This window comes from Rissa tridactyla, chromosome 2 (assembly GCF_028500815.1).
Source record: "Rissa tridactyla isolate bRisTri1 chromosome 2, bRisTri1.patW.cur.20221130, whole genome shotgun sequence".
Classification (NCBI taxonomy): Eukaryota; Metazoa; Chordata; class Aves; order Charadriiformes; family Laridae; genus Rissa; species Rissa tridactyla.
This window is the reverse complement of record NC_071467.1, coordinates 96,530,685-96,556,111: the sequence shown is the minus strand read 5'-3', so window position 1 is coordinate 96,556,111 and position 25,427 is coordinate 96,530,685. Positions and strand designations below refer to the sequence as shown.

Here is a 25,427-nt window from a genome sequence, read left to right as displayed (position 1 = left end):
TTACAAGCAGTTTCTCTCTCTCAGCATATTTCTTGTTTTCATGTACTGTCCAATTGGAAGACTAAGGCTTCCAAATAATGATTCCAGAGCCAACTTGTACTTTAAAAATTCTTGATGTATAAATATTTCAGTCTGGTGACTATAACATGATCCAGTACTATCTTGGCTACATTTGAACTTGGAAGCTAGAATATCTTACAGAACCCATGGATATTTAATTTTCTAAAATTCAGCACCCTGAGACTGAGTCTGGGTAGCTGCTGCACAGCTCCATTAGCGCTCCATACTTCCAGTGCTTCTTCGGTTGACTTTGAGCCAGACCAGGATGACGACACACCCTTCCAGCAGGAATCACTCTCTGCTACAGGCATCATTTGCCCTAGTTTATCCTCTGGAAGGATCTAAAAGCTTTCCAGCGTAGCAGGCCTTAGTATTTTTAGCACTGGGCTGGCTGGCCGGCTGCCAACTGATTTGTCTATGGCTTTAAGGCAGATGTTGGGTTTTACCTACTTTAAGCAAGAGTAACAATGCTTTCTGTTTCTAAGTACAAACATTCACACATATAAATATTGTCTCTGTTTTTACAGTGATGCACGCCATGTTGATTGGGTGAAGTCATATCTGAATATCTGGTCTGAGCTTCAAGCTTATATCAAAGAGCATCATACCACAGGTCTCACCTGGAGTAAAACTGTAAGTACTCTTTGCTTCTTCATGAAGAACCATAAAACGCCAGTAACCAATTTGACTTTTAATGCAGTCATTAGCTCAGGAAAAATAAATATCCAGGCCAGGAACAGAAGTCATGGTCCATGGACTTCCCCACCAAGCCGATAAAAGTTTGAAAGGCAGGTGGAGAAAGTAGTCAGGCCATTGTGGTACACATTTTGAGGAAGAGGGAAGAATTATTTAGGATGATTATAGCCATAACCCCCAGCTGCAAATGGTGAGGAGAGGCAGAAACAATTCTTGAGGCCTGCTACGGTAGAAAGCAGGAACAAAAACAAACACTAAAAATTTAAAGGACGTGTTAGACAAAGAAAATTGGGGGAACATGGCAGGGAAAGGCAAAGAATGGTGGAAAGAATCTGAACAAAGAGAGATATTTAATAACAGGAAAAAGAAACACAAGGGATACTTACCAATTTATTACTTCATAGATAGCTAGCTTTATAAAACTGGTATTTTATACATACACAAATAATTTTTTAAATACATATAGATAAGGAGAGTAAATATAACTATGCATAACTATTTACACTCTCTATGTATTTATATAAAGATCTTTGTGTTACATCTGAGATACATAGCAAGATGATGGCAATGAATATTGTTCTCTAAAAGAGGTATAAACATGAAGAATTAATTTTCTGTTGGGTATAAAAGTAAGAGTTTATGTCCACTGTCTACACAGTTGAAATGTTCTATATTATTCTAATAATGTGCTCATGTTTATGACCAGGTTAGGAGAATTTCTGAAGTACATTAAAAATATAATCAGCCAGCTCTTTGCTGTTATCATCTCCTAAACTTATCAGTGCACTTACACACGTGCACACGCAGTCTTTCACACCAAGTTTATGATTTCTTCAGTATAAGCAAATACTTCTTTAAAAAATCGAATGACTATTCAAAGGACTAATGTAGGCCACCAGGCAATTTAATTCCCAGACCAAATCATTGTAAGAACTCAGGAATATAGGGAAATGAAGTAAAGCTTTTGGATGGAATGGATCTTAATGTGGAAAAAGGGCTGGAACACCTCACCTATGAAGAAAGGCTGAGGGAATTGAGGTTGTTCAGCCTGGAGAAGAGAAGGCTTCAGAGAGACCTTATGGCAGCCTTTCAGTTTATAAAGGGCGTTTATAAGAAGGTCAGGGAAAGACTTTAACAGGGCTTGTAGTGACAGGACAAGGGGCAACAGTTTTAAACTGAAAGAGGGTAGATTTAGATTGGATATAAGGAAGAAATCTTTTATTATGAGGGTGGTGAGACACCGGAACAGGTTGCCTAGAGAAGTTGTGGATGCCCCATCATTGGAAGTGTTCAAGGCCAGACTGGATGGGGCTTTGAGCAACCTGGTCTAGTAAAAGATGTCTCAGCCTATGGCAGGGACATTGGACTAGGTGATCTTTAAAGGTCCCTTCTAACCAAAACCGTTCTATGATTCTATGGTACCTGGAAAAGTTGCTTTATCTCCCCCTGCATGGAAGCGATAACCATGTAAGAGAATGTATGCTACTTGTGCTCAGCGACAGACTATGCAACTTTCTCTTCACACCCTTCATTAGACATTGTACAAGGCCTCACAGTACTCAAGTATTCAAGTGCAAGTTCAAACACAGGAGAGACCATGATCTGTGTGGACTTCTTAGTTTGAAGCAATGCAAAAATGTTTAAACATGATAAATTAGAAGACTGGAATTATCTGCTGCTTTGTAGGTTTCTGTAGCAAAAATTTAAAATATTAAACATGATTCTCTTCCTTAATTTAGTACAAAATTTCATGCTTGCTACAGCCTATTCTGTTTTAATCAGTGAATGTGAGAAGAGCTAATGATTTTACAATTATTATTAGATAAGGAAAAGAAATTGTAGTACTTTTAGCAGAAATAGTCTAAGAATCTGGGGCAAATTTAGCTTTGTTAATACAGAGAAAGAATCATCTTCACCTTTAACGGCACTTCACAAGTATGGAAATAGGGTTATAAGATAAAGATCTGTTATAGCCATTTGATCAAACAGGAGGAAGTCTCAGTGCTGGGAGTGCTGGTAATCTTACTCAGAGGTGTAGCAATTGCAGATTATATTTGACTAGTCTTAAGCTCAGCCATCACATCTTTCTGTTTCCCTTTCCTTAGTTGAGCAGGAAATTGCTGAATACAATCTAGATGTGACTTGTTTATTCATATTAAGCATAATTTCCTGCCAACAGTGCTCATTCCATCATGAGAGATGTGCCCATTACTGCATCTGACATATTGATTTCACTCACTTTGGATATCACTCCGATACGAAAGCTGTCTTGGAAATATGGCTCATTTAAATTATCATTCATATCATGTGTGTCAGAAAGATTAAATTACAAACACATTTTTATGGATGTATAATTTTTTAAAGTTTTACTTCATGTGAGCGTAAGGAAATTAGAATCCAGTAAGTTAGCACGTTGTTTAATAAATACTTCTATGAAGCTTGGTAACAAATACATTCAAGAAAGCAATGTGTTACTCAAGTGATAATTTGGTTTTTGTTATACATTTTAAAGTGAGGATGAAAATCACAAATTCATGCTGTGTGAAGTTAAGCATAAAGGTCTGCAGAATCAAGGCCCAGACAGAAAGAACTCTGATATATATAAAAGCTGTAGATATATTCCAGACGCAGTTGTTAATCATTGCACACAGCAGCTTCCACTTATATGCGTAAAAGGAAAAAAGGAAAAAGCATTAAGAAAGTGGCACATTTATGAAAGGGAGATGTCGATATAGAAATACTGTTTTATTATGGAGGGAGCGAGAAAGAGAGGAAGTTTTTGGCCTAAGTACATATTTAAAAGTACGTTATACTGATAATTTAACCTTCATATCTGCAGAAGTCAACAAAGCAATGCTTGAAGCTTTATATAAAAAGCTATTAAGTAACACATTTGAGTATTTCTAAAGAGACTGAAGACTCAGGGAGGGCATTGACTACTGCTTCTCTCAGAGCTGTATTCTCATAGCCTGAACTGCAACAAAACCTCAGGAGCATCAGCCTAGATCAGACCACGCTTGGGTTTCCAAAAAGGAGGGGACGCGTATTTTCGCGGGCAGCTGGCCCCTTTACCTATAGATACTGCGTACTGTGGTGCACACATTTCTGGCCACGTGCCATGGCAGTATCACAAAGCCTTGCCGTTTTCCAGCCCCCCCTGCACCCTTCCATCAAGCTGCGCAGGGCAGCTGCCACCAACCTTGGAACAGATCGCTGGTGCATACAGTAAAGTCTTCCTGGCTCTGGCAGTAAGCACACAGGCAGACACTTCAGAGGAAAGAGAAATAAATGTCTTAATAAATTAGAAGACAGACACTAAAACAGGTACAAAAGGTTGAAATAATGGCTAAGCAGTCAGCTCTGACAATAACAGTCACATCTATCAGCTTTATAATAAATTTGTGATAAAAACAGGTGCTTACAGATTTTTGGATGTGACACAATTCTCTCTCCTTATTCACTTTGGCTCTGGTTCTGCCAAGACGTGTGACAATATTTTACTCCTTGAGGGCAACCTATTGAAATGCATTGGACTGTGTGAGGAGAAAGCCAAGAAATCACAGGAATTAAGGACCTTGAGACCTTTGTGTAGCCTGTTTTGCTACCCATGTGGAATGGTGATGCAAAACCGGACCCTATATAAATTGCAGGCATTTCAAGACAGGATGGATACGGTTAGGATATTTGTTGGTACTGTGCTCACAGTCGAAAAGTGCATATTTAAAGTACGTATGTTTGTGAGCAGGATTGTCCCAGAGAGTAAAATGTTCTACTCTGTATTTTCATCATGATCTGAAGTATTAATTTTCATTAATTGATTGTCAGGGAAAATATGTTTGTCAGTGGAAGTCAGGTGGATCTACAGTATTTCCTTAAAAGTGTAATTTTGTAGTGCATTTTTTTGAATGTAAAGTGCGAGCCTTCTTCTGCCCCACATACCCTGTGGTGAGTAGCAGTGCACTATATTCACTACATCTCCATTTAGCCGTCCTGACAAAGAGGATAATAGCAATTACCAACCTAATGGAGATTTGCAAGTTTTAATCTGATACCAGATAGGACATTCTCAGATGTCAATGAATCTTACGCAAAAGCTGTTGTTTATAATGAAATGTTTTAAATGCCCAGTGTAGCATTTTACCCATGCAGCAACTGTAATTTTTGCTTGCTATAACTTTCTGACTTGAAATCTACAGCATGGCAGTAACCTATGTCTTTTTACAGTTCTTACTGATAAACAGCAAGTGCCCTTTTTTCTTTTTTTTTCACCTAAATAAGGGATTTCACTGAAGCATGGCTCTTTCTTCCCTCTCTATTTTTTTTTGGTGAGGCAAGGAAATGAACAGTTGTAATATAAGCTCACGAGAATGCCTAATAAAAGTTTGTTTGCTACAAGGACTGCATGAGTAAGATGGGGGAAGTGAAACTTCTGCTCCTGTTTCTGCAGGTTAACTTTGCAGCAAGCAAACAACCAGTAATAATGAGAGATTGCTGTAGTTTTCCTGTACATCAAACAAGTGTTAAGAAACAAATCTTGGTCAAGAATAATTGTCTTGAATAGTTCTCTCAATTGAAGGTGGATCTGCAGTTAAATTTTTATTCTTCATATACAACAGTCATTTAGGACAAATTTTTCCAGTAGGATTATTTGCAAACAGGAAATATTTACTAACTAGTAGTGAATTTCATTACAGTGTTTAGTTTCTAACACAGAATTTCACTCAAGTGACAGATGTCCCCCCGCCATTTACAAATCAAAACAAATTCTTAGGAGGAAGTCTGCATCTTTACAAGCAGTCGAGATTTATTTATATCCTGTTCCCATTGAAGCCAATACAGTATCATCAAATCTTTTTTTCATTAAATATAATTTAAAAAAATATTTACAAGTCATTAGATAGTTTCTTAAAATGCTCTTTGAAAGTTGAAATTCTCCACAGGCTCCACACTGTGAAGAGCCATCGTAATTCTGACATTAGCCTGATCAAGCACAATTATCGTAGGCTAAGTACAGACTTTGGCCATTTCATTCTTGTCTAAAAGAATCACCTCCAGACATTTTCTTACAAAATGGCCCTGCCTCTCTCCTGTACCGTCAAAACGTTTTCCTGTAATATATTGTCTCTCCACATATTGAGGTCAGCAAGCTGCAAAAGACTAACTTCTGCAGGCAAAAGCCTCCTATTATCTTTCCAGTATCTCTTCTATGCCGTGTTTAGTTTGACCCACTTATCAAGAAGCCATCGTCTGAGCCACTTCACTAAAGCTAAAGGTCAAAACTGTAGTGCCAAATTCCAGCCACAGCCACAACTACAATCCCAGAGGCCTCATTCAGATAGAACTAAGAGCAGCATAGATACACTGATTTAAATGCCTGTGTCTTGGATAAGATGTAAACATTTTCAGAGTGCTCAACTTTTCTCAGTCATAGCCTTTCCTCTCCTTTTCTGTCCCTTTTCAGTCCTTTTTCTTCCCTTCCCTTTCCCTATTTCTTGGTATTTTTTTGTTGGAAAATTTGCATCCTTTAATCTAACTGTTTCTTTCTCAGAGAACATAGTTCAGTTTTTGGTACACTGTCAATTTCGAAACTGGCCATCCTGGCAACTCTGCAATAGTTGCCTCCTTGGTGGAGACTGCCTCAATTACATCCATATCGCGTTGAAAGAAAGTAGTTTTACTCCCTTATTCCAACAATGGCTGACAATATTTGTCTTTACTGGATATCAACAGTGTCCTTTTAACATCAGTGTCCAAACACCATTCAGTCATGTTAAGGGAGAACCTGGGAGAGGCTTGTTTGACAACAGCTGTCAAACGCAACCTGTCTGGTAACATAATGCAACCTAGTTCCAGTGGAAAAGACAAAGGAAAAAGAAAATGGAAAGTATGTAAAATGGATTAAAAAGGAAAAGGTACATCTGTTAAAACTTTACTATATATGTATTGCTAAAGGGATTGGTCTTCTTTTTGACTGAATATTTATGTAAGTAAAAGATGGTTTAATGTGCCTGTGGGAACAAGTTACTTGTTGACAATTACATTAGCATACAGTTCTCAAATAAGAAATGGCTGCATAAAACATTTCTGTTTGGGCAACTGTGAAGATGTAAGCACCATTTTAAGTCCTGAACAGGTGATAAATGGCAGAAGTGTATTAAAAGGGGCTTCAAAGTTTGCAAACTCGTTTGCAAACTCAACGGATAAATAATTCTGCTGAGACCCAGTAACAAGAAAAGAGGCTGGCCTGTTTTTTGCTGTTTTGTGTTTTAACTCACAAAGATTACAGGCCCTGTCAGTCAGCTGTTTCATCTAGTAAATTGCAGATCTCAGGGCAGCATAACCCCCTGCAGACAGGTGGCTTAAATAAGGTAGGTAATAGAACTGTTGTGCTAAGCTACTTTTACACAAAAAACACCTTAACAAGAGCTCTGTGCCCCTGAGTCACAGTCCACCTGTTCCCGGAGGCTGATACATGATCTTTTGAGCTTCATGATTCTTGTCTTCGGCTGTGCATATGTATGGAAAGAACAATACAGAATGCTGAAATCATTTTAGGTGTGAAACTAGGATTACTCTAAAGGGGGAGGGGGAGAAAACAGGGATATCTTTCTTTTTTTTTGAGAGGAATGTAGTCCCCATTAGGATTCCTGTTTATCTGCTGCCATGAAAAGGCGGCTTTTCAATAAATTAAGGAAGGGATTTTATGCCTTTATCTAAGCCACCTGTTGCCTTAGCTGCAAATAAATACTTATATCTTAATATGAAAGACTAATAAAATAGGCACTATATATTATACACATGCATATATAATTTATTTTATGTATTACGTAGATGTTCATAATCTGTTTCTCCTAAGTAAAAACAACCATTGCAGCCACAAAAAATGTGGGTTCATTCAAATCCTCCACAGCAGGTTCCCACCACAAGAACTTTGTTCCCCCGAGTTTCGGTGCTGCACTGTGTCAGCCTAAAGCTGGATAAACACAGCAGAACGCTGTGGGTGTTTATACAGGGCCTGGCACGTAAGCCCCTCGTATCCCCAGAGATACGAGCCTCTGACTAGGGCTCCTTGCTGCCACGGTACTACAAATATAGTAACAGTGACATGGGAGGCTAACCCAGGGAACCGTTCAGCAAGAATGGCTCAGGAAATAGTAACATCTGTGGTAAGACATAAAAAGAAATTCTTACTGTCTCTCAGTAGCTGGGTTTAGACCTAAAGACATGTCAAGCTGCATATAGCCACCAAAAATTACTGACAGTATGGCATCCAGAGCACTTGAGTTACGTACGAACAGCATTTTATTTCTCTAACAAGACTGTTCATTGCCCTGTGCTCCAGGGGAAGCCTTTAGGAGAAACGTGCTGTAACAAGGCCCAGCTCCTCAGAAGCAAAGGGCTTCACTGAACTCTACTGTAATTTCAAGGGAATTAAATGAGATTCAACGTAGATGAATTTTAACCAGCCAGCTGCCTCAACATAAACAGTCATTTCTTTCTTCCAGTGAGCCAGTTAGGTAGCCAGCAAGGAGAAAAAGAAAGAGTACCTCACCCTTCTGCCAGTCCTACAATATAAAGGTAGAAACACAACATACTTTGAGGCTGTACTGCAATCCTGCAAACCCTCACCCAGTGATAATACACATTTATCAGACCCAGCTCCATGAGCAGCTCCGGACACTGTCACTAGAGGAAGCCCCTGACCCACAGTCAATGGGAGGTCCTTGGGCCTCTCTGCAGATGGCTCTGGGCTATCCAGCAAGGAGCAAACCCTGACCCGTTCCTGTCACCCCATTCAGATCATGGTAGTTGGAGGCTGAAGACAATTTTTTTCCCTGGGAGGAAATTTCTGGAATGTTCCATCCCCTAGAGAGCTGTTACTACAAGGCTGCAGGGCTCACATCTCCTGTTCTTCATAGGACCTTACTCAGAGAACTACATTTTCCCCCATTTCACAAAGCTCCAAGAGCAAGTTTTAAAGCACGTGAAGTTCACTATGATACGAAGCTAGCAGATTAGAAGTTAATGGCATATTTTTGTGTTACATTTTCACAAAGTAAGGCTGAAGCTATCTATTGCCCTGATAATTCTTACAAGGAGCGTATTTGCAAGTGATGGAAAAATGATGGAAAAATGGCCACGCCAACATGTTAATGGCAACAGTCGTCTATCAGCATAACTTGACGTGATGTCTATAGACACCACAGCACTGAGAACAGCAGCTGTTACGGGGACAAACAGCTGAAATAAAAGAGGAAGAAAGGCGGCTTGCAAATAACCGCCTTTGCTAGTCCAAAATGGCTCTTAATACTCTTTGTGTAAAGATACGCTGTTGTTAACATCTGCTTGGAGTTAATCTGAAGAGTTGTTTGCAAATAGCAATGCTGGTAAGCACCTGCTGCTTTAGGATAGATGAACTTTTGCGGGCACATAACATGCTATTTTATTCCCAGCAGCTCTCACAAACACCACCCTATACAGAACAGAAATGAATGGACTTTGTGAAGGGCGCTTTAGTTGAAATTGGATAGGACTGTGCACAAGTATTGCCATATACCAGAACAGTTTAAGAGTCTGGTTCAGAAATATTGTAGAGCCTGAGGGTCTAAGTGATCTTGCAAGGGTGACTAAGGAAAGCAAACCAATTTCCAGATACTTAGGTTGGTAACTTGGAGGTGTACGTATTAATAGAGGTCAAAATTATCAAAAAGAATGTGAACCTCTTCACTAGAGTGATTTTAAAACTGCCCTTTTCATCAGCATGCAGGGAATGCAAGAAGTGCAAAGTGTTTTCTGCGTTTCCAGTTTGCTTTTGTGCTTTCTGTCCCCTTGTTAGAGTTTCCATGAGCCAGTCAGGTAAATCAAAATGGCAAAGAAAAGAAGACAAAAGACAGAGTGAGACGGAGCCCCTCTTTACAGCAAGTCTCTGTACACCTCCTCATTAGTGAGACTTGTCTGTCTTTTCCATGCTGTTCAGTTTCAATGGGGGATTGTCTTGCTGGATGTGTCCATGGCGCAAGATGGTAGATCTGCAGTGGAGCAGTCAGTCCCTCCCTGTATTTTAGCGACCTTTTTTCCTTTGATTTGTCCTTCAGTTTTGCCTGGCTTAATTTATGATTGCAATTGTTTGCGGTTTCCAGAATGGCCATAGATGTTCAGACATAATTGAAAATACCATGATACAATATCTGTTAGCTTGTGTAGCTGTAACTCAGGTCATAAACTAGACAAGAATTTGTCATGCAGGAGAAAAGTTAACAACAAAGGTTCAATCCATCTCTTATATCTGTGACTGCACAAAATTAAGAGACCTTGTGACAGCTCCTGTGTTCTTAATTAGATCTAACACATAATCTTTGGAGCTCAGTGAAGAGAGCCACTGACTTTGGTTGAGGGACCAGGCTTGTAAAGAAAAGAGGAGGCAGATGGGCAGCATGAGGACAAGGGGTAATTTTTTTTTCCTACTTTTGAGACTCAAAGGACTAGAATGTCTTTAATCCTCAGGTAAAGGATTGAGATTTTTGACTAGACTTGTCTTTTCATCAGTGTTGCTCTAGAATGGAAAAATGCTCCTAATTTCTCCAGTCTTGTATTACAAAACCATGTCCAAACTTGATTGATGTATTTTAAATCGTTCCTTTTTGTCTGCACTTTCACGAGGTAGTTCTTTCAGAGTTCTGGGAGAGAGATCATTCCGTTCCACAGATAAAGCCCTGGGAGTTTTGCTTCCACCTCCGTTACATAGGCACACCCATACTTTTGTTGCCATTTGGGAAACTGCCTTTGATGCACTACCCAGCAGCACCATTTGAGCCTGGGGTCTCCTGCATGATCTGTGATGGCCTTCAGCTTGACACTTTAAGCAAAGAGACTGGCAGAGGGACCCACCACTCTGTGTTGTACGCAGAATGTCTGGACAACTTCTACATCTTTTTTTCTCTAATACATGTTTGCAGCCTTTGCAGAATTTAATTGGTGTTAATTCCAAATGAACATATGAGTCTTACACACACAAGTTTCTGGAAAATCACAGCGCTGTATTTATGCAGGTGGAAGCAATAAGGTATGTTTGGGAAATCAGATGTCAGTCTGGAATTTGGGAAGACAGGTTTTTATCTCAGACTACAAATTATGAACCACTACCACTACTACTATTAATCTCCTCCCATAAAGCATACATAATTCATAACTCCATGTTCACACTGCACTAGGAAAGGTGAGTGCCATTTCTGGGTATCTGAGTATTTTAAAAAGCCCTGCAAATGTAATGCTCTTAATTCTGGATAACCAGGACATAGTGGATTCAGTTGCTATGGTTGCAAGCATTAGAAAGGGAAGATCTCTACTGCACCTCAGGCAGCAACAACTGATTGTGCCACTAAATCCACTTACATTCTTTTTTTTTTATTATAATTCACAGTTGTGCTGAGTCTGCTGCAGGTAACATTACTGCTATTAGCAGAGGCAGGAAGACAAGCATAGTATATTGAGGGCCCAGTGAAGAAGTTGTCCCCAGCCTAAAACAATAACCTATAACTACAAAGTATGTAAGCAGAAACGCTCTGAGTTAAATGTATCCATGCAACAAAGAAATGTCTCTAAAAGCAGTCCCTATCAGTTCCGGTATATCTTGACAATACATGATAATCAATTCCAAAAGGGGATTCTTCTCATTTGTTTACACTTGATCAAAAAGATTTAATAGCACAGAAGAGAGCTCGTTCCCTTAAGAGATCTCGGATCCTTTCAGAAACAATCAAACTGTACCACTACATCAGTTTCATTACTCACCCGAGCATTGGGGATTCAACAGTCTTTTATGTGCAATGCGGTTTTACTGTCACTAATATGACAAAGAATTTTGCTATGTATTAATCGCTAACATATTCCGTAAACAGCTCCTTCAAATGCAACAGTACTTATATGCAGACGATGCACGTGCCAATAGAGGGTGTACATTAAGAGGTTAACTATCAGGAATAAATTCTTTACTGTGAGGGTGGTGAGACACTGGAACAGGTTGCCCAGAGAAGTTGTGGATGCCCCATCCCTGGAAGTGTTCAAGGCCAGGCTGGATGAGGCTTTGAGCAGCCTGGTCTAGTGGGAGGTGTCCCTGCCCGTGGCAGGGGGGGTTGGAACTACATGATCTTTAAGGTCCCTTCCAACCTGAACCATTCTGTGATTCTGTGTGATTCCCTTTCCATACTACTCTAATTAGGGTCATAATGACTAAGAGGTTTGAATGTAGTTTCTTACACCTATGTGCCAGGCTTTTTTTTCTTTAAAAAAAAAAGTATGTCTGAAGAGGTAAAAAAGAAGAGCATTTGCACCTCAACCCCTTTCCCGTTATCAGTTTGGGATTATAGGCCAGAATAAGTTTACTTTTTTAAAAATTGCTACAGTTCTCACCCACGTGAAATGCCTGAACCAGATGTTTGCTGTTTCAGTTTAGTGGAAAGCAGAACAGAGTGGCATCATAAATCTTTAAAAATATCCTCTGAGTCCAGCTAAGCAATATCTGTTTCCAGTATTGATTACTAGGGATGCACTTTTAACAACCTGTATCTCTTAACAAAGGCAGCCAATTAGAGGAGCTGTGACTCTGTAATTTTTCCTGTAATTTTCCCATTGTATCTGCCCACCTAATAAATATATGCTGGTGCAATGCACAATATCTGTATAGGAACCTAAATTAATCAGAACCAAACTAATTTTTCACAATGGTTCTTTTAAAACAGTCTCAGCTCTGCTGCAGAGAGGTGGGATCAGAGTGACACTCAGTGGCAAGACAGAAAAAGTCATTCTCGGTTTCTCAGATTCTATATAACATCTATTAGGATGCATAAAATTTTAATTAGATTATTATTAGTATTTTCTGTCTGTCTGATAATATTCTGTGTAAGCATTATAATTCAGATGAAAATATGTACTTTTGATTATGCAAACTGAAAGAAAGATCAGATTACTTACTTAACCAAGCCCCCCTCACTCATAACTTGTGTGCCACAGCAATTGAAACTGCCACACAGTTTCCTGCAATTGAAAAAAAATAAAAAAGAATTTGAGAAATTGAACTAAAACCTCAAATACTGAATTTCAGAAATAAGAGGCCTGAATCACCATAGTTTTACATTTTGCTGTAATTTGAATCTTTGCAGATGATTAGAACAGTCCAAAGAATAGCATTTTAGATCTTGCATACAATTTAGCAAGTTGCATATGTCTAACTGACAGTTCATGACCTTCCCAGTTATTTGTGTTAGATCAAAACATTTTCTGTATGTTTCTGAATGCACACCAAGCTACGACTAACTGAATTTGGTATCTGAAAAAAAGGCGGCATTTTCCCTTTAAGGTAAATAAACACTGGAATAAATTATGGAATCTTTACTATTTAAAATTTTTAGTATCACTCTTGACAGGCATTTGAGAGAAGTATTCTAGGTGGAGTAGTTCTGCAGTAAGGTAGCGCTGTGGACTGTCAGTCTTTCCAGCCTTGCCTGCTTTGATGCAGGGAAAGATTCATAGTATGGTGCCAGAAATTCTTCTGAGCCTATGGCTGCCTAGAGTCACTCAAACTCACAGCATTCCAGGATGTTAATAAATAAGAGTTACCATAATACAATGTTCCTTGAAACACTCTGTGTAAAATAATTTCCATCTATCTATCTCAAACAGGGTCCTGTTGCATCACCCATGTCTATGCGATCTGTTCTAACAAGCGGGTCATGCCTCTCCCCACCACCGCCACCACCACCGCCACCACCTGGACCTCCTCCCATCTTTGACACAGAAACCGTAAAGGATGAAGGAACTGCATCTCGCTCAGCCCTATTTGCACAGCTTAACCAGGGAGAGGCAATTACCAAAGGTCAGAAGAAAAGAAATCAAATTTTAGTCCATGAGTCAAACTACATCAAGAGCTGCTATATGCATTAACCCAACTTCCACTACTCTTTTTAAGTTACATTTAAGCAGCTCAGATCTTTCTGAGGCTTGCACTGAGTCTGATGGATGAGACTGCATACCAAAACCTCCTTTAGAAGCAACAGCACCCAAATATGGTCAGCATACTTGAAATTCCCACCATTTACGTAGAGGTACTCTTTTAAATTTAAGGCAGCCAAGCTGGACATCTTCAGTCACAAGTAGCTGGTGAACATCTTAGTTGCAATTGCAATAAAAATTTATCCTCTTTCTGATTCACATTCAGTGTACCAAACTGTGTCAAAATGTGTTACATTAGGTGAAAAGGCATGGCTTACAGCTCAGCGTGGAGTACAGTAATAAAGCTGTTTGTATTAATACTGGACAGCTGTAATTAAAGTGGATGGTTGTTAGCTTAAATACATAAGATTAATATATCTGCCTTCCTTTAATGCTGCAGGGATAGGTCAAATATTGTCATAAATTAGAAAAATAATACCATTTTTATGGATGGAAAAATATGACATAACAAGCTCTCAGAGTGTGCTACAGACAGAGAGGGACTAGAAGACATTGTGGCATTTCCTGTTAAAGATACTAAGATAGCCCTTCCACACTAAAAGAGGTTTTATACGAACTGCTAAATATATGTAGGCAGTTACACTTTAGGTCGTTACCCAGGCAAACTTTGAGGAAATAAAAAATGTAAATTCACAGAATAATTTAACACAATGACAAATGAACCTTTCCTGCTTAACTATGAACCCTTAGGACTGGAAAACTGACTCTCTTTCATAAACACCCTTTTTTTTTTTTAGGGCTTCGACATGTGTCTGATGACCAGAAGACTCACAAGAACCCCAGCCTACGTGCCCAATGTCCATCTGTTCGTTCTCCGACAAAAAGCCATACTCCAAGTCCCACCTCTCCCAAGAATTCCCCGCAGCAGAGCCATGCCCCTGTCCTGGAGCTAGAGGGAAAGAAGTGGAGAGTGGTGAGTTCCAGTCACACCTCTGAATTCCACCCTGCACATCGATAACCAGGCTGAGCACTGAAATGTCTCATAAAAGGCTGTCCATGATCAAGGTGCAACAAATCAAAGTTGCAACTAAAATGGGCTGAGTCTTGCACTTCTTTGCCTTGCTACAGTTTAGCTTTTACAATACTGTAGCATCTAAAGTTAATTCATTTGTCTCTGAGAATCATATACTAATTCATCTGAAATGGAGAATGTCAGAACCAGCATATAAATTCCTTGCAAAATTAGACAATCCCCCAGAAACAAGTCCGGTGGAGAACTCCAATTAAAATCCCTCCTTGCAGACCATTTATGTGAGTGAGAGATAACAGTATTATCACAGTATTTCTCCAGCTTTGTTAGCCAATGGAATGGTACATTTATTTTTCATCAGACATTCCAGGCAAGCATGTCTCCCACACTTAGAAGTAGAGAAGTGTTTTCCTTTTGCTCAATCTACAGATGGAAAAGATAGATTTGTTTAAAGTTTGGGAGTTAATTTATGTAGGCATATACCAAAGAATCTATGAGTGAAAATTCATGTGACTCTGTTGGTTAAAAGACAAAGGAAACAACATGTGGTTTAGTCATACAGAAGGTTATATACACAGTCATTAGTGTGGAGTTGAGTTTGCATAAGGTGCAGTCACCATTTGGTTGTGTTATGTTGCCTTGGAGTTACAGTACCTGGAACTTTCCTTGTGGATCCTTAGTCTTTCCTGACATCCACAGAATGTAAATGTCCTCCCATGCTTCATAATGAAATGAAATTTCTTCACCTATTACTCCTTATTGCGTATGGTAATGCCTGCATCTATTCATAACACACTGCATAGAACATTAAATAACATTTGGGGGAACAAAAACTTGCTCCGTTCCTCAAGGTGCCGTTCTCAATTGGGTGGGAGCCAAGCAACAGTTTTGTGACTGCATTTTTAAATTGTTGTGAGCGTAGTGTCTTTGCGACAAAATTAATAGGCATTGTCATGGTCTGTGCTAAGTTCTTCATTTCTGCAGCTCTAAAATATACATGCGTCATCTAAGGGTGAATTAGGTGATATATCCGATCAGCAAGCAGATTAGAGTTTTAAGCCACAGGAAGGATACTGCTCTGTTGTAACTGAAGATGCAATGACTCGAGGATAAGTTGTACTAAACTCTGTCTGACTGTTAGTTAAAGACAACCAATTAAATAAACTTTCTTTTGAAATAGGAATATCAAGAGGATAAGAATGACCTGGTCATTAACAATACTGAACTCAAGCAAGTGGCCTACATTTTTAAGTGTAACAAATCTACACTTCAGATAAAAGGAAAAATCAATTCAATTACTATTGGTGAGTAGACATTCAGCTGGGCTTTAAGAAAATACTGGCTTATGTGATTAATAATGCATCTGAATCATTCCATTCGCTTTAATGGATTGATCACGTGAGCAAAGCTACTCAGCTATGCAGTGCAAGACTGGGAATTTTTTTAGTTAATGTAGCAGATATGTGTATATTTGCTTTTATCTTGCCTGTCTTATTTATGGTTGCTTTTATTTTAGACAACTGTAAAAAGTTTGGCCTTGTGTTTGACAACGTTGTGGGAATCGTGGAAGTGATCAATTCCAGGGATATTCAGATTCAGGTAAATATCTATATGAAAAACAAAGATAGACAGGGAACAAGCAGGGGAAGAAAGCCCAACATGTAGCTACAAGAGATTTTAAAAACTCACGGGAGCACAACAAAAATAAGAGATTGATACATCCAAATATATCTTTATATGCACTAAATTCTGCTGACGTATTTAGAAAATGCCTATGAAAACTACTGAGCATCCCTGAACAAAACTCCCTTAGCCCAGTCCCTTCTGGTTCCAGAGAAGCTGAGTGATCTATACGCTGTAAGAACTATTACTTCTGGCCGTAATTTTCTAGCTTTCATGGTAAACAGCTCCTAGGACCTGAAAGTTCAGCAGTGCTTATGGAACAAATTCTGGCAGTTAGCTAACTGATTTCTAAGCCCAGAAAATAGTTATTTCTTTTTTTTTTCATATTTTCTCAATGGAAATGTTCAAATAGACTGTCAAAAGCCAACTTAATGACATAAAGTGGAAGTAGGTGCTGGGATTTCAAAAGTCTCCCCTGCCAGCGATGTGGCACATTACGTGAGTAAGTAATGTAGTCACCGCTTGCCTACAAATGGGCTGTGAGCCTCTGCTGGTTTTGTCTTTGATAACCAGTAAGCAAAGCTTCATCAGAGATCACCTTCCTTGTGGTTCTTGTGAAAAGAAGAGAGATGTATTTTAAATCAATATATTGCCCTCTCTACTGGGGACACTTGCCCCCTTAAAATACAGACAGTCTGCCTGACATTTACGTACTTCATTCATCGCTTTCCAAAGAGGTCTAACTATGCATGCTCTAGTACTGGGTTGTGTCCAACAGACACGACCTAGTCTCAAGAAAGGACTTTAGGATGTATTATTTTAAGAAATGTTAATCAAATTATATTAAACTGCCAGTCTTCAAGCAAGGTGAGGTCTTTTGCTTAAAAGGCTGTGCCTGCTGTATGACATCAAGTGTAGATAATCCTGCTCCATGCTTCAGAAATACTGGTCACAGCCACCACAGGGAATAATAGCAAGATGGTTTTTTATGTTTTGAACCTCATGCAAGTGACTGACATTGCTGCCAGCTGTGCATCATCTTCTGCAGTTTTATTCATGATGGCTACGTGTCTTCTTATGGCAGAGACAGTTCATTAAAGAAAAAGATCCCAGGTATTTATTTGAGTGGGGTCTTTTTTAAGTAACTAGATTATTTTTATCATTACCTCTACAACTATTCAGAAAAGCTGAAAAATTCATATGTAATGAACAGTGAAACCACAGCTTGTTAATACCCAGATAAAGGGGAAACATCTTTTCCAAGAATTAAAATTCTTTTGATTAAGCAGGTTCTATGAATATTGCATAAGTCTTCTATGCCATGGAGCAGAGTGGAGTTCCACTTCAGAAGGTAGAGTCTGGCTATATGCTATACGCTGCTTGAATCAGGCAGCTTCAGCAGGGTTTCAGTATGCCAAGTGCTGAGCACCTCAATATTCTCAGTATTTTGAAGACCTGAGCTTATAATTTGCAAATACATGATATGTTAATGCAACACATGTCAGTAAATTCATCCTACCGTTTTTGCTGTAAATAGTGACTTCATTGCCATATTGCTTGGCTCTCCTTTCTCTCGGTGGTTTTTGGGGTTTTTTGCCAGATGTTTGCAAAATTTGTTAAACACACCCTCCTTTTGTTCTCTATTGCATGAGAACCCACTAAAGAAAGATCAGTTTAAGATGCATTGATCCAGTACACAGATCAGACTTCAGGATCAGGGTGGGATGCAAGAGGACAGACCACTTGCTCTTTGTTTGCTGTCACATTTAAGGAACTGAAGCTGAAAATACATGCTTAGCTTGAATGACGAGAGACACTCTTTCATTATCAAGTACATGTCCGTCACATCTTGTTACTGTTTTATGGCTCAGAATAACCTCTGTCCTTTTGATGCACTGGCCAGAGTGTATTGCTGTCCCTGCTAGAGAGGGCAGGAGGAGCAGGAGGAATTTTTACTGACAACCAGTGAGCCAGCCAGTTAGCCATGAGGAAATCTTTTAATCTGTAGAATTGTAAACAAGAGAAGATTACCCTTTCTCCGCTCAAGTAAATTACGTGCTTGCTTTTAAAGTGACATAAGAAGTACCTTTAAATTAAATTGATCTCTGTGCTTTTTTAGAAACGTAGCTTGCCTGAAGGGGATAAAACCCCTTTCCTATTGTACACTGTAAAACCGGGAAGAACTTTGAAGCCTTCAGGGTGTATTACAAATCACTTGTTGAGTACTACTGTATGCTGGGACCTTTCATTTGCCCTTACTGGTTTGGAGTTGACACGTTTGATTTCTTAACCAGTTCTCACTGTTGAACAAGGTGAACACCGCCTAAATATCAGAACAAAAGTGTCACTGAAATTAGAGAGAATCAGGGATGCACTTTCATCAAACTGTGTATTAAAAGCCTGCTGTATAAGTTTGCCGTTGTATATAGATCTTTGTAACCACCACTGAAAATTTTCACAGTGTCTCACAAATCAAATACAAGCATCATGCAGGCAGCTGACACACAGATCAGATGCTGGTGGCCAAAATTAGACCTGGCAGGCAATGAGGACTTACATTAACGGTATCTTTGTGTGCATTTTAAGATTTGATACTAAGTAGATTATATTTTGCAGGTGATGGGGAAAGTGCCAACCATATCTATTAACAAAACAGAAGGCTGCCACATCTACCTCAGTGAAGAATCATTAGATTGTGAGATTGTGAGTGCCAAGTCATCCGAGATGAACATCCTCATCCCCCAAGATGGTGATTATGTGAGTGAGATATTTTTAAAGCTTTCCTCCCCCTTCCCCACTAGTCTTGGTAGCTAACAGCATTTAAACTGCTAGGAAAGAAACTAACATACCACACACATTACATCACCAAAAAATGATCCAAAACAATGGAATTTCTATGTACTGATATCTCAGCTATCAGTGCAGGAAGAACTCCTTATTTTGGGGAGCACAAGGTTATTTCAAAGACCAGACGTGACATTATTTCTTTCCATTTTGATAGATAATGGCTTAGTCTCCTGTCCATTTAATTTTCTTTTTTGATATCTAAACATAATTTCCCAGAGAAACTCCCTTCACACAAGAGCACTCAAACCTGAAAATGATGTTGTTAAAACTAAGATAAATATACTACTACTACAGATGAAATAATATAATATAATATACTTGTTTTTTCTAAAGCTGTTGATACATGGGTAGCATCTGTAGTACTTTCTAGTACTTTCAACATATATCCTTAAAAGCCACTTGTGCATTTTCCTGTCTCCTTTTTTGTTCTAGTAAGATTTTCATACTAAGCCCATCGGCATTTCTACTGAAGTCGTGCTCTGTCACTTCACACGCTAGTAAGGGATCATGCAGGCAAAGCACACTCGTTAACAGTTTCCTAGTTTCCTCAACTGAGCAGTGTTGAAATTGCACTGAATGGCCATAGACAGAACTTAAATTTCTGGCTAATCCTTTGGGCTGGAATTTTGTATGGTAAAGGGGTTTAGGCTTTATAAAAGAATATATGTGACAAGAGAATTCTCATGTTCCACATTTCCAAAAGTGACTGCTGGATGCCCAGCTTCGGGTTAACTAAAAAGGGAATGATTTTCAGTGGATGCATATTCACCTTAAAAAAAAAAAAGGTCCTTTTGATCAGTCTCGCGTCAAATCACCATATCATCTGAAATTACTGGCTATCAAAACACCATTTTGAGGTCTGAATGAAAAAACTCTTCACATCTTTTTTGTTTTACTGGGAACAGAGAAAGATCCAACATCTCCCATCCTTTCACCAAATACACAGAATGGAAGGAGACTTTCTTTGATGTTCTGCTTCGTTTTGTGTACCCCACAAGGGACGCTGAGTCTTTTGAAGTGTATCACACTTAAAATGATAGGATTTTTTTTTAATTCTTCCATATTATAATATTGCTTTCGTCCTTAAATTTAGTCTCCTCACTCAATCTCCACATCTAAATCCTTTCTACTGTCTTCCAACCCAGACACTGATGGAATCTAAAGTCATTTCTGACATGGGGCTTATTTACTTAGTTGTTGCAAATAATGGTGTGAGAGGGATTATTGCAAAGTAGTACCATACCAAGGCTATTTGAAACTGGGTAGCAATAAGGCTTTTTCCTGTGTGGCATTGTGAAATAGCTTCCTAGGGTAATGAAGAAGGCTTCTCTCTAATCCTGGCATGTCTGAGCTATCAATGCTTTCTCGGTCATGCAGCACTAATAGTATTCCACCAGTTTTCATGACGTATCCGCTGCTTATTTAACCATCATTGTTGCTTTTGTTTCTTACCAGAAAGAATTTCCGGTTCCTGAACAGTTCAAGACAGCATGGGATGGATCTAAGTTGGTCACTGAACCTGCAGAGATTGTGGGTTAACTTCCTAATGCCATACAGCACTTGCTGACCGTGACCAGACCACAGCCAGCATAGACAAAGCAGTAATGTAAAGAACTAGAAGTAGCAGTAGTTCATACTGCTGTGATAGGCCTTCAAGCATTAGCTCTGCATGCTAGAAACAATAACACATCTGGCACGCTTTTGTTAGGCATCCCAGTATTTTTCACGTTTCCACACAGTTTGCCTTCACATGCAATTTTAATTCTAAATGATGTCATGTGAATGTAATGGATTAAAACCCCCACCCTCCAGTAACATCATTGGTTTGAAATACTGTATACGTTAAGCCAAAATACTGCATGCTACACTTTGTTATCATCTTGCTTCAGTGCATTCCTTTTTCTGTTACTGCTAATCAAAAACAGCATTAAGACTTTAAGATGGTTATTTTTACCTATTAAGCAATTCTTGTATGATGCAGTAAAAATGTACCCGTAGAAAGTACGCAATTCCTTGTAGTTCTGTGGCAATCATAACGGGGTTTGTTTTAAACAAGCAAAAAAGGACAACTTTCAGCAATACATTTTGCTAATGGAAGATAAAAAAAAATCTGGTATTTTAATCAAACACTTTTCTAATGTGTATATTTAGAAGATCCCTATGTTTTCTGTGAGGTAAGATTTTATTATGGTCCACAGACTTACTGTTGCCCTCTCATTTCTTGCAAATTAGTGATTCTTTCTAAGCTAAAGCCTCATCTAAGCTAAAACCTTGCAGCAAATCACTTGAAGGATTTTTGCTCCTTGGATTTCTTTTTTTCCTTTTTTTTTTTTTTTTAAGACAATCTCTCATTCTTTAAAATTTCACATTGTATCTTTCATCCTATTCAGAAAACTGAGGGAGGCATATATGTCAGATACCAGCTAGTTTCCTTACTAATAATGTTCCTTTAAAATATTGCTATTGTAGCAATTGTATTGTATTTTCATTAAAAACATCTTCCTGTTTCTTCCCCATGTTTGTAGGACTTACTCCATCTCAAATATGTCCACAAAGCAAAGCCATAGATTTATGTCATACTAATTCTGAGCCCAAATAAAGGGGTGATTTCCTGTTTAGCCCTTTGATTCTACTTTATAGTCCCTATTATACATGCTTTTTTAACAAAGGTGGAGTGTTGTATACATTTGTACTATTTCAGCACATAGTACAAATAAAATTTTAAAAATTTAAAAAGTCAGCTTATGTTTTTGATCACTTGTAATACTTTGTAACAGTGAAATCACAGTGAGATGCTTGCAGAGCTAGTTACAAGCTAAATTTTGTGCCTAATTTACCTTGAAAGTACATTAATTCTTGAGGGTTTTTAAGCGTATCTTTGATAGTAAACCCTATATAATACAACCAGTAGTGCTCATTCCGTAAGGTTTTGCTATCTGATGTTTAATCTATGTGTATAATGTGTTTGCTTTAATACATACCATTTTTTCAACAGTAAACTTCTTATGAAATAAAAAGGAAAATGTACTTCTTTAAATACAAAGTTGTTCAGAGCTTGCTCCATTGCAGTGTTTGTCCTATATGCTTTCTCCTTCTTAAATGCTGATTCAAAAGCTTGACTGAGAAAAATTAGCTCCTTCTCCCATTTCATTAAATATTATGACTTTTGCTGCCATAATCCACCTGACAGTGAATAGTGGGTATTCTGCATGCTAGCAGATACACCTGAAATTTCTTGCATATAACTTCTGTGACAGCCAGAGAATTGAGCTTTTCATGATTCTCACTTCTAGGTACACCTGTATCTTCCAGAGATTATGTCTAGGGAGATGATCATGACCTGGTGCAAGTTTATAAGGTTTGCCTTCTATTTTTAGCTTTTCCTATTGTTTCCCTATATGGCTTTGGATGTGTCCCTCCTGTGTTAACAAACCACGAGCGGTCCACTCCATATTTCACTTGGGTGTGCTTCCTATCTGAAAAAGAGGCATCACATACTTGTCACGATAAAAGGATTGTTGAAGGATTGTTTAATCCTTAAATCATAATCATAATTTTTCCATAAAATAATCTCATTCTGGAGCATTCTGACCTGAAATACCGACTCTTGTGTTCATCTAGCATCACATAGGGATCAAGTCATTACGCAGCAACAGGAAGCCACTTAATCCTTTGGAGGTATGACACAAACCAACTACCAAATGCTTGATGATAAACAGAAAGCAGCGAGACAGCTCTGAATCACTATACACGCAAAGTATTTTAGTTCCTCCTAGGGATTCAACTCCCCCCTCAAAAATAAACTGTGAGAAGGCTGGTCTGATTTTTCTTTTAAACGTTTGAAAGCAAAGTCCCTTGTGGCTAGACCTTCTCCCTAACACTCGTGTTCCTGCCATGTGCAAGACCCAAATACATTTTTCGACTGGTTTCTTAACAGGAAGAAGTCTTACGCAGTAACAGTGCGTGCCTGACAGTCTGAACACACCTGAGAACTTTGTCAGAGGTCAGAGATTTAAAAGATAAGGAAGAAGGCCTTGCATGGACAGACATAAGCTAATTGCTTTGACTGGAGAAAAGGCTACCAAGTCCATGCATTATTGGGCACCAGAGGAATAGGAAAGAGACTTTTAAACTACGCAAATAGCTTTCATCCAATACTCTTAGTAAAGCCATGTGACAAAAAAAATCTATAACCAGCTTTTGTCAGTTCTGGTCCTCAGAAAAAATACTTGTCAGACATTTCCAGTAGGCTGGACTGTTCTTTCCCTGCAACCTATCTTTAACTTCAAAAATATAAAGGAGTGCTAAATAAACAAGATAAATCCAATGTTCTGATTCTACCCTACATGAATTTGTGTACAATTAAAGGTTAAAAACTCATTTTCTGAAAAAGCAAGTATATCTTGAGGTAGAAATAGTCAACAAGCTGCAGAATGATGATTTGACGAATAATCATCCCAACCATGACCAGTTGTGTCCACGTCTTCAGCAGCAAGCTTGATTTGTGTTTAATGCTAAACTGCTAAATGCTGAGCATCCCTGAGGTACTATTCATTTATTTTTACTGCATGCTATCACACAAGATATGCCCCTTGATTTCAGCTCCACTCTGCACTAAAATTGTGGTTATGCTCTAAATCAGTTGCAACTGTCGAAACAAAAACCAGTGCATTTGGTACATATATTGATATGGAACAAATGTGTATGGTGTAACCAGCCAGTTCATTTTTATAAACCTGCATAGGTCAAATATCCACCAGTACAGATGCTGTCAATCAGCTAGTAAAATACATGTAAAAGAGAAGGAGATTTTTTACGAAGTGTCCAAATGTAATAAGCTTTTGCCTATGAAAAGCTTCAACAGATCTCATACTTTCCTTAATAGAACCTCTGTAAAAGTATTTATGAAGTACTCTGTACAAGTATCTCATGAAATTCGACAAGGGGAGCTGCAAAGTCCTGCACCTGGGGTACAACCCCCCTACGAGCCAGTATATGCTGGGGGCTGCCCAACTGGAGAGCAGCTTGGCGGGAAACGACCTGGGGGCCCTGGTGGACACCAAACTGAACATGAGCCAGTGATGCACCCCTGCAGCAAAGAAGGCTGATGCAGCCCCCTGGGCTGCATAAGGAGAAGCATTGCCAGCAGGTCGAGGGAGGTGATCCTTCCCCTCTATTCAGCAGTAGTGAGGCCGCATCTGGAGTGCTGTGTCCAGTTCTGGGCTCCTCAGTGTAAGAGAGACATGGACATACTGAAGAGAGACCAGCAAAGGGCCATGAGGATGATGGAATGGAGCAACTCTCCCAGGAGGAAACGCTGAGAGAGCTGGGGTTGTTCAGCCTGGAGAAAAGAAGGCTCAGGGAAGATCTGTTAATGTCTATAAATACCTGAAGGGAGAGTGCGAAGAGGACAGAGCCAGGCTCTCCTCAGTGGTGCCCAGTGACAGGACCAGAGGCAACAGGCACAAACTGAAACACAAGAGGTTCTCTCTGAACATCAGGAAACACTTTTTCACTGTGAGGGTGACCAAGCACTGGCACAGGTTGCCCAGCGAGGTTGTGGAGTCTCCCTCCTTGGAGACATTCAAAAGCCGCAGGGACATGGTCCTGGGCAACTAGCTCTTGGCAGCCCTTCTTGAGCAGGGGGTTGGACCAGATGACCTCCAGAGGTCCTTGCCAACCTCAACCCTTCTGTGGTTCTGTGATACTTGCTTAGTTATTTAGAGTATCAGTTACTAAGAATTAGTGGAAATTAGAAGCATTGAGGTATTGACTCAATGTATCCACCAGATGGCAGAAACCAGCTGAGGCCCAGGCCTTTGCAAGCTCTTACTATTAATGAAAAAATGCTGGACTACAATATTTACAAAGGACGCGTATACTGTTTGTCAAAGAACTGGGAAATTCTACACTCTAAAAGTCGCTGTAAAAACGCTTAACTATTAGTTTGATTTTGAAATTATGATCTTGGTAAAAGGAGAAGGTTTGATTGGGATGAACAAGGAAGAAGAAAAAAACTATTTGTTACTAATCATTAATTTGATCTTTTGTTTTTTTGAACACCGCTAAGCATATTTCCATTAAAATCAGATTTTAAAAAAAATGATTGAACTTAAAAGAAATATTTAACAGAGCTATTGAAGATAAAGGAGTAAGTAATTTCAAGTCTGCATTAGAAAACCAGGAATCTTTTTAATGTCCTAGGGAATTAGACACTTGCAAA

At 39.0% G+C, this 25,427-nt stretch overlaps 1 protein-coding gene across 1 annotated transcript in view; it reads left to right on the top strand.

Annotated features, from left to right (window-relative positions):
- The window catches only part of CAP2 (cyclase associated actin cytoskeleton regulatory protein 2), a 69,607-nt gene extending 47,360 nt beyond the window's left edge, over window positions 1–22,247 (top strand). The window contains exons 7-13 of the mRNA XM_054193204.1: window positions 588–693; window positions 13,435–13,627; window positions 14,502–14,677; window positions 15,915–16,038; window positions 16,251–16,333; window positions 18,974–19,114; window positions 20,660–22,247. Coding sequence (XP_054049179.1) covers window positions 588–693; window positions 13,435–13,627; window positions 14,502–14,677; window positions 15,915–16,038; window positions 16,251–16,333; window positions 18,974–19,114; window positions 20,660–20,743 — 907 coding nt within the window. The 3' untranslated portion in view covers window positions 20,744–22,247. The remainder of the gene's footprint in view (window positions 1–587; window positions 694–13,434; window positions 13,628–14,501; window positions 14,678–15,914; window positions 16,039–16,250; window positions 16,334–18,973; window positions 19,115–20,659) is intronic.
- The last annotated feature ends 3,180 nt before the right edge of the window (window positions 22,248–25,427 follow it).